This window comes from Pelophylax lessonae, assembly GCF_965119305.1.
Source record: "Pelophylax lessonae genome assembly, chromosome: 1".
NCBI lineage: Eukaryota > Metazoa > Chordata > Amphibia > Anura > Ranidae > Pelophylax > Pelophylax lessonae.
Genome location: NC_138768.1, coordinates 891,847,866 through 891,865,442, shown reverse-complemented (window position 1 = coordinate 891,865,442; position 17,577 = coordinate 891,847,866). Strand labels below are relative to the sequence as shown.

At 44.3% G+C, this 17,577-nt stretch overlaps 1 protein-coding gene across 1 annotated transcript in view; it reads left to right on the top strand.

Annotated features, from left to right (window-relative positions):
* The window catches only part of LOC309550882 (uncharacterized protein), a 110,779-nt gene that overhangs the window by 24,953 nt on the left and 68,249 nt on the right, over positions 1 to 17,577 (top strand). The window contains exons 3-5 of the mRNA XM_082251258.1: positions 23 to 214; positions 2,242 to 2,436; positions 3,236 to 3,430. Of these exons, the coding sequence (XP_082107384.1) occupies positions 23 to 214; positions 2,242 to 2,436; positions 3,236 to 3,430 (582 nt within the window). The remainder of the gene's footprint in view (positions 1 to 22; positions 215 to 2,241; positions 2,437 to 3,235; positions 3,431 to 17,577) is intronic.

Below are 17,577 nucleotides of genomic sequence, written 5' to 3'. Positions count from 1 at the left end.
TTGGTGTGTTGTGTCTTCTCAGGGGTCTGCAGGAAGACGGAGCGCTGGGCTTCCATATTGGATTTCCCTTCTAGCTTTGACATGGCGTGGGAAAACGAGGTGGTGAAGGTGTCATGTAAGGAGCAGTATGACAACAGGACGTTCCATCTGAAATGTGTGGAGGAGTCAGACGTTTTCCGGTTTTATCCTCACCCTGAGCCGGCACCGTGTATACGTGAGAATTATTCACTTATTACAAACCTGGCGACATGAAGGGCTACATACTGTATATGTTGGAGTTTTTGTCTGCTCCTTGGCCAAAAGTTTTCTTTGCTGCTTCCAAAATGTACTCAGGGTGTTCAAACTATGGACCCTCTTTCTGCAGTCTGTCTAATAAAGTGTCACCCCAACCAGAACTCATCCCGACTTTGGATAATAAGCTAATCTGTTAACCCCTTCTTCCACCTGACTATGGTTTTGCTTTGCGGCTCCCCATCTTCTGCACCTCCTCTCCAGATCCCCCCTTTACTAAGTTATTTTATAAAGAGTTCCTTGCTTACTTCCTTATTGACCTTGTATTACACTGGGCCCCGTCACCATCAGTCTCAGCTGTGTGATCAGTGAGGGCCACAGGAGTGTCACTATTCTTCTATTAAGAGCTCCGGTGAACACCTGGGGATCTCAGGTTCCACCTCCTCATGGTGAGCATATACTGGTGATCTCAGGTTCCACCCCCTCATGGTCAGTCTATACTGGTGATCTCAGGTTCCACCCCCTCATGGTGAGTCTATACTGGTGATCTCAGGTTCCACCCCCTCATGGTCAGTCTATACTGGTGATCTCAGGTTCCACCCCCTCATGGTCAGTCTATACTGGTGATCTCAGGTTCCACCCCCTCATGGTGAGTCTATACTGGGGATCTCAGGTTCCACCCCCTCATGGTGAGTCTATACTGGTGATCTCAGGTTCCACCCCCTCATGGTGAGTCTACACTGGTGATCTAAGGTTCCACCCCCTCATGGTGAGTCTATACTGGTGATCTCAGGTTCCACCCCCTCATGGTCAGTCTATACTGGGGATCTCAGGTTCCACCTCCTCATGGTGAGCCTATACTGGTGATCTCAGGTTCCACCCCCTCATGGTGAGTCTATACTGGTGATCTCAGGTTCCACCCCCTCATGGTCAGTCTATACTGGGGATCTCAGGTTCCACCTCCTCATGGTGAGTCTATACTGGTGATCTCAGGTTCCACCTCCTCATGGTGAGTCTATACTGGGGATCTCAGGTTCCACCTCCTCGTGGTGAGCATATACTGGTGATCTCAGGTTCCACCCCCTCATGGTGAGCCTAAACTGGTGATCTCAGGTTCCACCCCCTCATGGTGAGCCTAAACTGGTGATCTCAGGTTCCACCCCCTCATGGTGAGTCTATACTGGTGATCTCAGGTTCCACCCCCTCATGGTGAGCATATACTGGTGATCTCAGGTTCCACCCACTCATGGTGAGTCTATACTGGTAATCTCAGGTTCCACCCCCTCATGGTCAGTCTATACTGGTGATCTCAGGTTCCACCCCCTCATGGTGAGTCTATACTGGTGATCTCAGGTTCCACCCCCTCATGGTGAGTCTATACTGGTGATCTCAGGTTCCACCCCCTCATGGTCAGTCTATACTGGGGATCTCAGGTTCCACCCCCTCATGGTGAGCATATACTGGTGATCTCAGGTTCCACCCCCTCATGGTGAGCCTATACTGGTGATCTCAGGTTCCACCCCCTCATGGTGAGCCTATACTGGTGATCTCAGGTTCCACCCCCTCATGGTGAGTCTATACTGGGGATCTCAGGTTCCACCCCCTCATGGTGAGCATATACTGGTGATCTCAGGTTCCACCCCCTCATGGTGAGCCTATACTGGTGATCTCAGGTTCCACCCCCTCATGGTGAGTCTATACTGGGGATCTCAGGTTCCACCTCCTCATGGTGAGTCTATACTGGTGATCTCAGGTTCCACCCCCTCATGGTGAGCCTAAACTGGTGATCTCAGGTTCCACCTCCTCATGGTGAGCATATACTGGTGATCTCAGGTTCCACCCCCTCATGGTGAGTCTATACTGGTGACTCCACCTCTGGTGTCCCATCCTGCCATCTGTGTGTGCCGGGGTTTTGTCTACTATTACTCATATACTTTGTCAGGCCTTTGGTGTCCCATTAGATCACTCTGGTGGCCTCAAATGACAGACATTGTATCTTCTCCGTTCCAGGGAAATGTCAGAGGTTGATAAATCTGGGGCAGAATATAAGCATGTATCCAGAGAAGGAATATTATGGTCAGGGTGAAGAAGTGACGCTGACATGTCCTGCTGGATATTCACCCAATTACAGAAAAATCCGATGTATAAGAGCCAACGGCACCAATATCTGGAATGTGACAGAGGTTTTCTGTATTCACTCACCAAGTAAGTCATACTACAAATTGTTTTTTTTATAAATATTCGTTGTTAGAAATATAGAAAGAAAAAATAATGAAAAGGAAAATTACAGCTAAGGGGAGAAGGAGAAGAAGGAGTTTGTTAAAGCTGATTTGAGGTAAATAAAGGTTAATAAGAATCTTTCTTTCTCTCTCTCCCTTCTGATCAATGTTTATAAACAATGTTACTTTGTATCTCTCTCACTCTCTTCTGATCAATGTTTATAAACAATGTTACTTTGTATCTCTCTCAGCCCCCGTTCACACTGGGGCGACCTGTGAGGCGACCTGGTCGCCTCACAGGTCGCCGCAGGTCGCCTCCCATAGGGAAGCTGCGGACCCGTTCTGATAGGAGCGACACAAGTCGCTCCGACTCAGAAAAAGGGTCCGGAGCTTCTTTGGGGCGACCAGGAGGCGACCGCCATAGACTTCAATGTTATGAAGTCCGTGGCGGCCGCTCCGAGGTCGCGGCGCGCTGCTCGCACCGCGACCTCGGAGGTCGCGGTCCGAAGTAGCGTCGCCCCAGTGTGAACGGGGGCTAACTCTCTTCTGATCAATGTTTATAAACAATGTTACTTTGTATCTCTCCCACTCCCTTCTGAGCAATGTTTATAAACATTGATATTTTGTATCTTTCTATCTCCTCTCTGATCAATATTTACAAGCAATGTTACCTTGTATTTTTCTATCTCCCGCCAGAGTAATGTTTATAAACAATGTTACTTTATATCTCTGTCTCCTTACTTTTGTAGTCCCCAGTGATGGGCATTGTATCTTCTCTATTCCAGGGAAATGTGGGAGGATGATGGATTCAGGGCAGAATATAAGCATGTATCCAGAGAAGGAATATTATGATCAGGATGAGGAAGTGATGATAACGTGTCCTGCAGGATATTTACCCAATTACAGTAAAATCCGATGTATGAGATCCAACGGCACCAACATGTGGAATGTGACGGAGGTTTTCTGTATCTTCTCACCAAGTAAGTCATACTACAAATTGTTTTTTAATATTAGTAGATAGAAATATAGAGAGAAAAAATAATGAAAAAGAAATAAGAGATAAGGGCTAAGTGCCCATATCACCTCTTATACCCATAATGCCCCCCCACCCACCATCCTGTGTGACAACATGGAGGATGTTCCATCCACTTCTACAAAACCCAAATCCAGTATGGAGGAAGCAGTGCAATCAGAGCTCTTCACCCCATGTTTAACAATGTTACTTTGTATCTCTCTATCTCCCATCTGATCAATGTTTATAAACAATGTTACTTTGTATCTCTCTATCTCCTGTCTGATCAATGTTTATAAACAATGTTACTTTGTATCTCTCTATCTCCTGTCTGATCAATGTTTATAAACAATGTTACATTCTATCTCTCTATCTCCCTTCTGATCAATGTTTATAAACAATGTTACTTTGTATCTCTCTATCTCCCGTCTGATCAATGTTTATAAACAATGTTACATTCTATCTCTCTATCTCCTGTCTGATCAATGTTTATAAACAATGTTACTTTGTATTTCTCTATCTCCTGTCTGATCAATGTTTATAAACAATGTTACTTTGGATTTCTCTGTTTCTGAACAATGTTTATATATTTTGAGTGCAGTTGCAGCAAATATGACAGTGAGAGTTGGGATTTGCTGGTAAGGGGGATGGGGAGTAGAAGAAAAGGATGTACCACATGTGTTCTGTTTATCTCCATGCAGTATTTTTTATTTTTATTTTTTTGGGGGGAGGGGGGGTGTAGTACACTCGGTGTGCACGGCTGGATTAGAAGCGGTGCAGTATTTTTGGGGGGGAGGGGGGGTGTAGTACACTCTGTGTACACAGCTGGAATAGAAGCGGTGCAGTTAGTTGTATGAAATTCATTATCTGGTTTCTGGTTCCGTCTCTCATTCTATTTTCTTTCATTCCAGCTGTTCTTCCATTCATCTCCAATCACTCGATGTCCTGGAAGTGAGTATTGCTTGTATCCGTTATCTATTCCAGCCAATGGGGTCCAGTGTACTCCGCTACTGAATATAGCCCCTCCCCCCACCAACATGTACTCTATATATGGACAAAGCCTTCACAGTGTGCAGACATCATCCCCTCTGACAATACAGGAATTCTGTAGACAGATGAGGAAATAAGATGATGCATTGATATGTGTATATTGGAGAAATAAAAGTAAAGTGTAGAGAGGGAACCTGTACTGAGGGAGGGAGGGATCTCCTTTTGGAAATGCCAACTGCCTGGCTGTTCTGGGAATAAAAATGACCTCAGTGCTTTGCAATTCTCCAACTCTATTTTTTTTTTTATGATTCACCCGCAGATCTCCTTCCTTCCTCATTTCTGAAGAAACTTCCAGCATCTACAATGTAGGAGTCAAATGTGTCCATTCTCACCCCCAAGCCTCTAAGATCACTATGTCACTTGGTGTCAGGGGCCCTATGGTCACTATGTCACGTGGTGTCAGGGGCCCTATGATCACTATGTCACATGGTGTCAGGGGCCCTATGATCACTATGTCACGTGGTGTCAGGGGCCCTATGATCACTATGTAACGTGGTGTCAGGGGCCCTATGATCACTATATCACATGGTGTCAGGGGCCCTATGATTATTATGGCAGGTGCCCTATAATCACTATGTCAGGTGGTGTCAGGGGCCCTATGTTCACTATGTCAGGTGGTGTCAGGGGCCCTATGTTCACTATGTCACATGGTGTCAGAGGCCCTATGATCACTATATCAGGTGGTGTCAGGGGCCCTATGGTCACTATGTCACATGGTGTCAGAGGCCCTATTATCACTATATCACATGGTGTCAGGGGCCCTATGATCACTATGTCACATGGTGTCAGGGGCCCTATGATTACTATGGCAGGGGCCCTATGATCACTATGTCACGTGTTGTCTGGAGCCCTATGATCACTATGTCACGTGGTGTCAGGGGCCCCATGATCACTATGTCACATGGTGTCAGGGGCCCTATGATCACTATGTCACATGGTGTCAGGGGCCCTATGATCACTATGTCACATGGTGTCAGGGGCCCTATGATCACTATGTCACATGGTGTCAGGGGCCCTATGATCACTATATCACATGGTGTCAGGGGCCCTATGATCACTATGTCACATGGTGTCAGGGGCCCTATGATTACTATGGCAGGGGCCCTATTATCACTATGTCACGTGTTGTCTGGAGCCCTATGATCACTATGTAAGTTGGTGTCAATCGTTGCATGCATTTGCTTTTTTGTGCATTATTGCTCCTCACACATAGAGCAGCCGGTTCCTATCAATGCACAACAGTATAGACGCTCATGCACCTTTTTTTGGTTTTCAAGCTTTTTTATCTGTGTGTTATGCTGCGTTTGCTATGTGTTTTTTCATGCTTGCAAAGTTTGGGCTGCCTATAACAATGAATGTGTGTGAATGAAGCCTGATTGGGAGGAAAATATCTAAAAAATAAGTAAAAGTTGATAGTAGAAAGTTCTGATGGTGGAGTAGAGAAGGATGGAATCTGCATTTCTCCACCCTGCTCCATTATATCCTCATTATCTCACACCGATCCCTCGTCTTCTCTCCTCTCTCAGGAATATCGGGGTTTCCTGCTGTCTCTGTGTCATTCCCCCGATGGTGGTGAAACTGATAACCATTCTGGTGATCCTCATTGTCAACTTCTCCAGGTCTGTAAAGAGAAGATCTTCATCAGTGGAGAAGAGTCCACGCCAAAGACAGCCAGGTAATACCGACACCGGGAAACACCGAAGATGTAAAGCCGCCCCCCCCGAAAAATAATTTTATTACTCATTGGTTCAACTAGTAGAGCCATTTTTCTTCCACTTCCATTAACAGGGTGACAACATTATTTGTCCTGTAGTTAAATGACACAGCAGCGTTGTCACCCTGAGGACAGGAGAGGCTTAGTGGACACATATGAAAAGAATAAAACCAACTCAGCCAACTTGTAATCAATGGAACTTTTTAGGAACCAATAAAATTAGAAAAATTAGGAACCCAATAGGTTCTAAACCCACACTAATCAATAACCAAAAAACAAATAAACTACAATAAAGAGCTGCGTGTTGTAAAGTGAAAAAAATATTTATACCATGAAAAGAACCAAAAATTTAATTACATATCTCCATACTGAATAAACAATTTATTAAAAAACATCTTCATTTAAATGATAGAAAATACATAAAAATTGTGAAGCCCATCCATGATCCCACACGTGAATAACGTCCTCAGTGAGTATAGGAAAGATTCCTCTCCACCAGCATGCAGACACACTATATACTCACCAGACCAAACAGACCCCTATTACAGGGAGTCAAATTATGCATATGGTAAAATCTTAGATGTCATATATGAGGTCATAGGAATGAATTCAAACTGCTGCTGTCATCCATCCAATATATATAAATAGTGTATTCAGAGCTCCAGTGTTGCCATATAGAGAGGGAGAGGAAAGAACACTCTCATGGTGCAGTATTTCAAATCATTTATTTAAAAAAAGGTTATATTGCACTTACATCAAAGAATGCAGAGATCAGCATATAATGTATAGGAATCGCTAGTTTGCGATCCACCTGCATTCCAGCTGATTGGAAATGACGTATCTCAAACACCATGCAATGCTGTTTTGTCAGCCTGAGGATGTCAGACATAGACTGACGAAACGGCGTTGGGTGGTGTTTGAGATACGTCATTTCCGGTCAGTTGGAACGCAGGTGGAGCGCAAACCGGTGATTCCTGTACCATACATGCTGATCCCTGTCTTCTTCAATGTAAGTGCAATACAGCCTTCTTTTTTAAATAAAGTATTTGAAATACTGCACCATGAGAGTGTTGTTTCCTCTTCCTCTCTATATGGCAACATTGGAGCTTTGAATACACTATTTATATACACATTGAATGGATGACAGCAGAGGTTTGAATTCATTCCTGTGACCTTATGTATGACATCTTGGGTTTTCCCATATATGTAATTTGACTCCCTGTAATAGGGATCAATAAGGTCTGGTGAGTGTATAGAGCGTCTGCATGCTGGTGGAGAGGAACCTTCCCTATACTCATTGAGGACGTTATTCACATGTACGATCGTATATGGACTTCCCAATTTTTATGTATTTTCTATCATTTAAATGAAGATGTATTTATTCATTTGTTTATTCACTATGGTGATATGTATTTGCTATTGTTCGCTCTTGACCGTGAATTGAATGTTCGTTTCTCTACCATAAGCCATCTACGAAGGGCCACTTTGGTTGTTAGGGACCTATGCAGGTCCATATACTCCACTGGATACACATAACTAGGTCCTTGTGACACCACATTGTTCCTGCTGGAGCAATACGAGCCTCCTTGGGTTTCAAGGTAAGGATTGTTAATGGGGACCTCTGCAGTTTGCTTCCTATAGGCCTTTAGCACACCCCAGTAGACTATACCTTCAAGGAGGCCTCCCATAAGTGTTTATTCCCTCAACACGAGGTCTAAGAGTAAGATTGGTGTTCAAAGCAACATCTCCATGACATTTTCATGTGCCAGGAAATGCCTAGGTATTTACTTAGTCTCCCAGCATGCACATCAGCCCCTCCAAGTCTGGTGATTGGCCAGGTATTAAACATCCTTAATATAGAATGTTAACTCTAGCACACCCTGCTGGATAAAACTTAGCACAGCATGAGTCTGAAATGATACACATCAGCTGGTTAAACTGAATAAAGCTCAAAAAAAGAAAAAGTAAATTTGAAATAATACTATATCCTCACATTCCAGTGGAATAATTAAAGTTTTAGAAGACCTCCTCACCTTTTCAGCAGTACCCCGGGGATCGGAGTAACTTTGCATGCTGGGGGACCTCTGAAGGTCCAGTACCCAACACCAAAACTTTCTCTTATTTTCCCCTAATCTGTGACCTGAACCAACACTTATCTCTATAAATCCCAAACCAAATTTTAAAACTTCGCCCCAACCTTAACCCAACCCTAAAGGTTAACCCTTAACACTAAGTTCAAATCCATGTGGGACTCAGGTCACCATATAAATTTGCTATGCATTGGGAGGGATGCCAGGAATGTGGTGTGTGTGTGTGTGTGTGCGCGCGCGCGTGCGTGTGGTTCTGTGTATTTTATAATAACATTTTTGATTACAGTAGGGGAAAGCCCTCCAATTTAGCCCTTATTATTTGCAGAACAGAAGCAGGCAAGGACCTGCTAAACAGACAATGTTGGCTCTGACCCATAGGAGATTTTGGGTTTAAACACTCCTGTGTGCCGCATTCCTGTCCTCTCCACCTTCCCTGTCCTGAGTCCCTTCTCTAGAAGTCTACAGGAAGTCCTGTCCACCCATATTTTGGTTCCCCGCTCCATAAATGTGCTGAAATTGTTTTCTCTCATCAGATGTGAATATGGAAATAAAAACCTCCCATAGGGGAAGAAGCAACGTCTATAAGGTGAGACCTTCATTGCTGCAACCAATCAGCAGCTGACTTTTCTTTGATACCAGAACATTCTAAAATGAAAGAAAACCTCTGATAGGCTATGTGGCTAAATTTAACTAAAAAGCAGAACTGTCTGTGGCTTGTCCCTAGGACCAATGAGTGATATTCTGAGCTCTGGTGAAGAATATGAAGTGATCATTGCTGGTTTAAGAATTCAGGAAGGATTCAGGCTCACTTGCCTAGTTTTCTTGCTGAGCCCTATTGGTTAATCTAATAGACACCAATCTCTGTGACCCGGGCCATGGCTGTCAGATCACCAATTCTGGGCTCAGTATTTACTAACACTCAGATACTGATAAAAAGCTTGTGACATACCCAACCATGGCATGGGGCTTTTAAAGGGGACTGCAGGGTGGCCTCTTGCCTACTGACTATGGTCCCTGGCTTTTGAGGGGGCTCTACTCTTTGGGAGGTGTGTGCTTGCGGGACCCTTGGAGTGGTCTTGCTTTGGATTCGGGTCCATGTCCCCCCCCCCCCCCCCCCAAACACACAAGGTGTCTTTCTCCCATGGTATCAGTTTCCCATTGTGTGCATCCTAGGTGTGAATTCCCATTGTTAGTTGAGTTACCTATTGTTTCTTTCTGTCTGTTCATCTCTTGGAGATGTGATTAATATTGTGTCCACTTTACCTTTTTACCAAACAATTGTGGGATGTTCTGTGTTTATGTTGATTTGCTTACTGCCCGCCCACCATGTATATATATTTATGTAGCACCCTACAGGTAGGTGCTAGGTAAATGTATAGTGGGCCTTGTCTGCTTAACAGCAGGGCTGAGATTTATTTAGCTAGGGTGTCAGGGCTTCAAGATGTGCCTGCTGAGGGGAGAATTATCCCCACTGGCTCCTGAGAGAGGCTTCTCATAGGGCAGTGTGGGAAGCCCAATCAGGGGACACATCCAAGCTTGTAACTACCCCAGAAGGCAGATTATGCTGCTAAGGATTCTGGGAGTGGGTATAAGTTTGGGGGGAAGTGCGTGACCCGGTGTCTTAGCCGGGAGCAGAGTCCCAGGAGAGAGAGTGAAGGTGCTGAATAATAAAAAATAATCAAAAATCTATAAAAATTATTTTTTTTATTTCATAACAAATCATACAATAAAACCACCAAATTTGCAAAGAATGATCCTCTGTACAGATAGTCTCTCAACATATCCAGATTCCCAGCTCAAGGAGGATTGGAATTGTTTCTATTTTGCATGGGTGTTTTTTTGTGGGCTGCTGCCATTGGGTAGGCGGACATTGGATGTTTCCTGCCTCAGAAGGGGCCTCTGTATTCAGGGACTTATCCCTTCTGTGACACAACGATGTTTCTGTGGACCCATTTGTTAACTCTTGGATCAGTCTTTAGTCATTGTTGATTTGCTCAAGAATATAATCCTGTACAAGTTTATGTACATTTCCTGAAGAAGCCATTTGAATTGTCAAAACATGTTGAGCGACTATCTGTACAGAGGATCATTCTTTGCAAATTTGGTGGTTTTATTGCATGTTTTGTTATGAAATAAAAATTTATATTTTTATAGATATTTGATTATTTTCTATTATTCGGCACCTTAAAAGTCCCTTTTTTCTACTCTTCCAATTTCTGATATAGTATGGGGGATGTGGTGCTTGATTAGAAACATTACCCTTCAGCAAAATTATTTGTAGATTGCTTCTTATGTTTATGGAAGCTGTTCCTTAGATGTGCTATTTACAGTTTGCATTGTTTAGGATAATGTGATCAAACTCTTACCTGGTCTTGCATGGTATATATTCTTTGTGAATCTACAATGAAGAGATCCAGTTTGCACCTAAGCTAGTGTCGTCTAGATCTTGGGTGCAATATTCTGCTATAATACCGGGTTCCTGGTTCCAGACTGGAAGAATCTGTATCTTAGTGATAGCAGCCAGGCTGGGAGCCAGGCGTTTCATCACAAAGCTTACCATAGATTCTCATAGTGGAAGGTCAATGAGGTCCACAGATTGGGAGGAAAGTATTCATGAAAGAAGAACTCATACTATATACAGAGCTCAGGATGAAGAAGATTCTCATAAGATAAAGTCAAACACACCGTGTCCTTCACCATGGGGTTCACAGGTATCACCCACTACATATTACAATGTGTATACAAAACCACATAGAATCTTTTAACTGGTATTTTTTCTTATTTTAATAAAAATTTCCTAGAAAAGCATTAAGAAGGCAGATATCACTGTTGCAGATTCCGGGTGGTCATACATCAGGAGAACCTCCCAGTCTGCCCTATGGCTCATACAACCAATCTATCTTCTCATTGGATACAATGTATAACGTATCTAATATCAGTTTATGGTGTCATAGGAAGATTCACAGATGGGTAGAAGATAACTTCTCAACGCATTTCATTTACCAAAGGTCCTCTTCCTCAGGAGAGTATAGGAGGTATTGTTACGATAGTTCCAGAATCTCAGCCAGGACCTCTGTATGGGGCTTCAGTAAAGTAGCTCACACGGTATGGGTTCTATCTGGAGCGTCTTTCTTTTTACGACCCCGCTGGATATTGTGCTTCCTCAAAGATGCTTACCAGAGAAGGATGGACTATATTCACTGTGGAGGATCTGTTGAGCACTTTCTGCCCAACTCACAGTACATTTACTGCCAGAGGGTGGCACAGCCAGGCACCGAGATGTACCATACGTCACTGGGAACTTCCAGGTTTTTGGGTGCGTATGCGCACCCCCTGCTGACCTGTGCTGTGATTTGACACAGCGCAGGTTTGTTCTCAGGTTTCAACCAATGACTTTGGCCAAAACCTGCTGATTGGCTGTGGCCTATCACAGCACAGAGTTCTGTGTTTACAAACACACCGAACTCTGTACACAGACAGCAATCTCACTGTTTCTTCTCCCTTTAAAGCAGGGGGGAAAGCAGCCAGATCTGTGAGTAAAAGCATTACACAATATACTTGTTAGACACACAGTTAACCCCTTGATTTACCCTTGATGTTAACCCCTTCCCAGCCAGTGCCATTAGTACATTGTACAGTATTATCACTGATCACTGCATTTGTGTCACTATTGATGTCAGTGAGCAGCCTCACCAGTGCCCATCAATGCAGCCTCACCAGTGCCCATCAGCTCAGCCTCACCTGTGCCCATCAATGCAGCCTCTCCTGTGCCCATCAATGCAGCCTCACCTGTGCTCATCAATGCAGCCTTATCAGTGCCCATCAGTGCAGCCTTACCTGTGCCCATCAATGCAGCCTGATCAATGTCCATCAGCTTAGCCTCGCAGTGCCCATCAATGCATCCTCACCAGTGCCCATCAGCTCAGCATCACCAATGCCCATCAGCTCAGCCTCATCAGTGCCCATCAATGCAGCCTCATCAGTGCCCATCGGCTTAGCCTCCCCAGTGCCCATCAATGCAGCCTCATCAGTGACCATCAGCTCAGCCTCACCAATGCCCATCAATGCAGCCTCACCAGTGCCCATCAAATCATCAATGCAGCATCATCAGTGCCCATCAATGCAGCCCAATCAGTGCCCATCAATGCAGCCTGATCAGTGCCCATCAGCTCAGCCTTACCTGTGCCCATCAATGCAGCCTGATCAGACAGTGCCCATCAGCTTAGCTTCACCCATGCCCATCAGCGCAGCCATGCCAATGCCCATCAATGCAGCCTGATATATATATATAATGACTCGCACCATACAAAAATTATGAAATGTGGAAAACACTTAAATATAAATATAAATAAGATAATTATAAGTGCAATAAACCGTATACTATAAATAGTCATTATATATATATATATATTTGTTTACCTACATTAGCGTAGTTTACTGCACTTATTGCACTAACTTATATTATATGGTTTACTGCACTTATTATTCTCCTATTAATATTTGTATTTTAAGTTATTTCCAAGGCTCATACTTTTTTACACATTAATTTATACCCACAATAGTGTATTTTAATAGGGTATTGGATATAATGCTTATTCATTGCTGTTATTAACCTAGGGGCTATTTATTATAGACGTGCTGGACATCTCTTTTTATGTATATTATAGAGGTTACTTATATATTTATATACCAATAATTTATTTTCCTCTATATATACACACATACATCTATTTTTCTCTTTTTGTATATATATCACGTTGATACAGAATATTTATTGTATCCTACATATACACTGGCAGCACCAATCACTTCCTCTTTCTTTTAAACACCTATTATATAACCTCTTCCAGGGTTATATTTTGGGCTGCAGCCAACCTCCCTAATATTTCTGCATAGACATATATATTTCTCCAGTTTTCCTAAGCGCGGATTCTTCTAGTTTTTATTTACAGAAGATCCCTGAGGACGCAGAAGATGATTTGGATCTGGTCTATGAGAATGTGGAGGTGACCCCACCCTGTGATGTGTACACATCCGCCTGTTGTCCCCACTGACAGCTGAAAATAGAAAAAGAATTGTCGGAGAAAATAAAATAAAATAAAAAATGGTGTGGTGTCCCCCCAGTCCATACCAGGCTCTTTTGCCCCCCCCCACCCCCACCCCAAAGGGCCTCTTCCCAACAACCCTGGGTGGTGGTCATGGGGGGTCTGCAGGCAGGGGGGATTAACAGAATGTGGAAGCCCCCTTTAACAAGGGGACTCCCAGATCCGACCCCCCCCCCCCCCATGTGAATGAGTATGGGGTATATTGGTTGTTTCTTCTACCTTATAAGCAGGGGGGAAAGCAGCCAGATCTGTGAATAAAAGCAGGGCACAATACACTTGTTAGGCACACGGTTACCCCTTGATTTACCCTTGATGTTAACCCCTTTCCAACCAGTGTCATTAGTACAGTGTACAGTATTATCACTGATCACTGCATTAGTGACAGTATTGATGTCAGTGAGCAGAGCCGGGACAAGGGGTCGGCAGGAGGGGAAGCTGCCCTGGGCACTGTGATATCATGTGAGATAAGAGGGCACCCCAAGGAGTTTGGGGAAGAGGGGATTTGTGTTGGAAGGGCAAATTTGGGGGGGGGGGGGGTTGACGGGAGTAAGTATTATTATAGGAGGAGGGAAATGTAGGGGGGTGCTATGTGTGGTGATTTAAAGGGATTTGTGTTGGGAGAGGGGATGCAGGATTTGTGCTAGGACGGGGATTGAGGGGGTAATTTTGCTGGGAGGGGTTATTTGGAGTGGGGAGTGGAATGTATAATAGGAGGGGACATTTTAGCAGTAAAGGATTTCTGCTGGGGGGGGGGGGTGATGTTTTTGGAATGGGGGACATTTAGCTGGGGGATTTAGAGGATGGGGGGCATAAATTTGTGCTGGGAGGGGGTGAATTTCAGCAGTGGGGGGGATTTGTACTGGATGAAGGGGGAATTTACGCTTAGGGGGTAAGCATGCAGATAAGTGCTCAGTTTGTGTTGTGGGGGGATTTTTACTGACACATTAATGTCATACATTTTGGGGGGAAGGGGGCGTAGTTTGGCATGTTCGCCCTGGACCTTGTCCCGGCACTGTTAGTGAGTCAGTTAGTGACGCTTCTCGCCAGTGTCAGTTAGTGTCAGATTGTCTGCCACACTATCACAGTCACACTTTAATTCCCCCTTCTCAGCACAATTCTTTGCTCCCCTCATCCCCTCTCCCTGCTCAAATCTGCTCTCTCTCCAAATTCCCGCAGCAAAAAAAAATCACTCCTTCTAGCACAAATCCTCTATTTCTTAGATTTCCCCTCCAAGTACACATCCTCTCCCCCCCACTCCAAATCTTGCCTCCCAGCACAAACCCCCCTACTCCCCCCCTCAAATTTCCCCTCCTAGCACAAAAACCCACTGGTCATCCCTACTAGAATTCACCTAAAAAAAAAAAAAATCCCCACCAAGCACAAATCCCCTTCCACCTCTACCATATGACCTCTTCTAACACAAATCCTCTTCCTCACCCCCCTCCTCCTAGCACACCCCCAAAATGTCCCCTCCTGGAACAAATATTACCCCCTGATACCCCCAAATTCCCCCACTCAACACAAATCTCCTCCCCCCAATCTCCTTGTGGCGGCCCTGCACTTCACATGATACCACAGTGCCCAGGGCAGCCGCCCCTCCTGCCCACTCCTTGTCCGGGCCCTGCCTCCATGTTATGGAAATTTAGGAGAGGGGAGAAGACCTGTAGTCCTATCTGGTTTCTGTTGTCCTGATACAGTACAGCAAGTGATCGTTGTTGCCCTAAGAAGGAAGTGTGTTACTGGCAGGATCACCAGGTGAAAATAAAAGAAACTCCAGAAAAAAAAAGAAAACTGATGCATCCAGCAGCTGTTATTGAAATGATATTTTATATCTGATTGATATATATTATTTGTAGTAAGCATTTTATATAGCAGTAACATTTCAAACTAAAACATTAGATGGCGACATACAGAGGGAAGGGTCAGTGCTCTACATGGGGGGTGGAGCCACTGCTGATTAATTCACTGTTTGTAAATTTGCCCTTGAACTATTGCACTCTGTATACAGCAGACTTTTTTAGCAGGAGAGACTGGAAAACATATGAGAAGGAGTCAGGAGCTCCCTCTTCTGGCCGGATAGTACAATACATATTATTGATGAACAATATGTCTCACCTAACTGATTTTTGTGGTATTATTTAGTCCTGACTGTAGAAAGTTCTATCTCCTCTGTATGAGTCTCAGGATTTTATCATCATTATTTATTTCCAGGTGACTGAAGATCAGAAGATTCCTGAGGATGCAGAAGATGATTTGGATCTGGTCTATGAGAATGTGGAGGTGACCCCACCCTGTGATGTGTACACGTCCGCCTGTTGTCCCCACTGACAGCTGATAGTAAAAAAAAGAATTGCCAGAAAAAAATAAAATAAACAAATGGTGTGGGGTCTCCCCCAGACTAAACCAGGCTCTTTTGGACCTTTGGGTCAACATGGGTGGCCCTGCCCCCCCCCCCCACCCCAAAGCACCTTGTTCCCATATTGATGGGGACAAGGGCCTCTTTCCAACAACCCTGAGTGGGGGTTGTGGGGGTCTGCAGGCAGGGGGCTTAACAGAATGTGGAAGCCCCCTTTAACAAGGGGACCCCCAGATCCCACCACATAGTACCCCTACTCATTTACCAAAATAAATGTGTCAAAAAGAAATAAAAAATACACCGGTTTTTGACAATTTCTTTAAATTTACTTCACGGCTGCAAGCTATTGCCGGCAATACAAAGAAAATTTAGAAAAAAAAAAGGCAGGGGGTCCCCCTCACCATGCATATCAGGCCCTTTGGGTCTCATTTACCAAAAAAATTGTAAAAAATAAATAAAAACAGTACACAGGTTCTTGCAACTCCCCTGATGTGGATCCATCCTCACGACATTCCGCCCATGAGGAAGGCTCACCACCAAATTCCTGTTCCTCCGTCTGACAATTCCTAAATAGGTAAGGGGCACCTGTGACATCACTTGGTGGCCCTGTCCCCTTGTGACGTCAATGACTGGTGCATGCTGAGTCAGTGATGTTACAAGGAGGCCCCTCCCCTTACCTCTTTAGGATCTGTCACCTGGCTGAGCAGGCATTAGGCAGTCAGACGTCGACAAGTGCAGGGCTTTTCTTTTTTTTTTGGGGGGGGGGGTCCAGGGGTAGAGCAGGCGTCATGATTGACAAAGGATCGACATCAGGGGACATTATTAAAAAATAAATAAATAAACAAAGAAATTATCAAAAACCTGTGTACTGTTTTTATTTCTTTTTTACGCTTTTTTTTGGTAAATGAGACCCAAAGGGTATGCATGGAAGGCACCCCACGCCATTTTTTTTTTTTATTGTATTGCGGGCAATAGCTTGCAGCCGTGAAGTAAACTTAACATTAAATATAATTTTTTTTTTTTTTTGAAATTTCAGTTTTGCTGCAGCAGGTTCTATACATGGTACAGATGCACCACTTCATAGGAATACTTAGGGGACCCCCCAGACACAATATTTAAAGGAACTTTTATTTTTATTGTTTTATTTTAGGCATTAATAAAAATACTGCTCCTCAAAAAAAATGATTGTTTAAAAAAAAAAAAACAATGTTCCATTGATATATGTCCCCCAGGGCAGTACCCGGACCCCAATACCCTTTTTTTATGGACAATAACTTGCATATAACCTTCAAAATGGGGACTTTTGATATTTCATGTTCTGGTCCCATAGAGTCTGTCACCCTCCTCTCTCCTGTGTCTCTGTAGTCTGTCACCCTCCTCTCTCCTGTGTCTCTACAGTCTGTCACCCTCCTCTCTCCTGTGTCTCTACAGTCTGTCCTCCTCCTCTCTCCTGTGTCTCTGTAGTCTGTCACCCTCCTCTCTCCTGTGTCTCTACAGTCTGTCACCCTCCTCTCTCCTGTGTCTCTACAGTCTGTCCTCCTCCTCTCTCCTGTGTCTCTGCAGTCTGTCACCCTCCTCTCTCCTGTGTCTCTGTAGTCTGTCACCCTCCTCTCTCCTGTGTCTCTGTAGTCTGTCACCCTCCTCTCTCTATTGTGTCTCTGTAGTCTGTCCCCCTCCTCTCTCCTGTGTCTCTGCAGTCTGTCAGCCTCCTCTCTCCTGTCTCTGTAGTCTGTCACCCTCCTCTCTCCTGTGTCTCTGTAGTCTGTCACCCTCCTCTCTCCTGTGTCTCTGCAGTCTGTC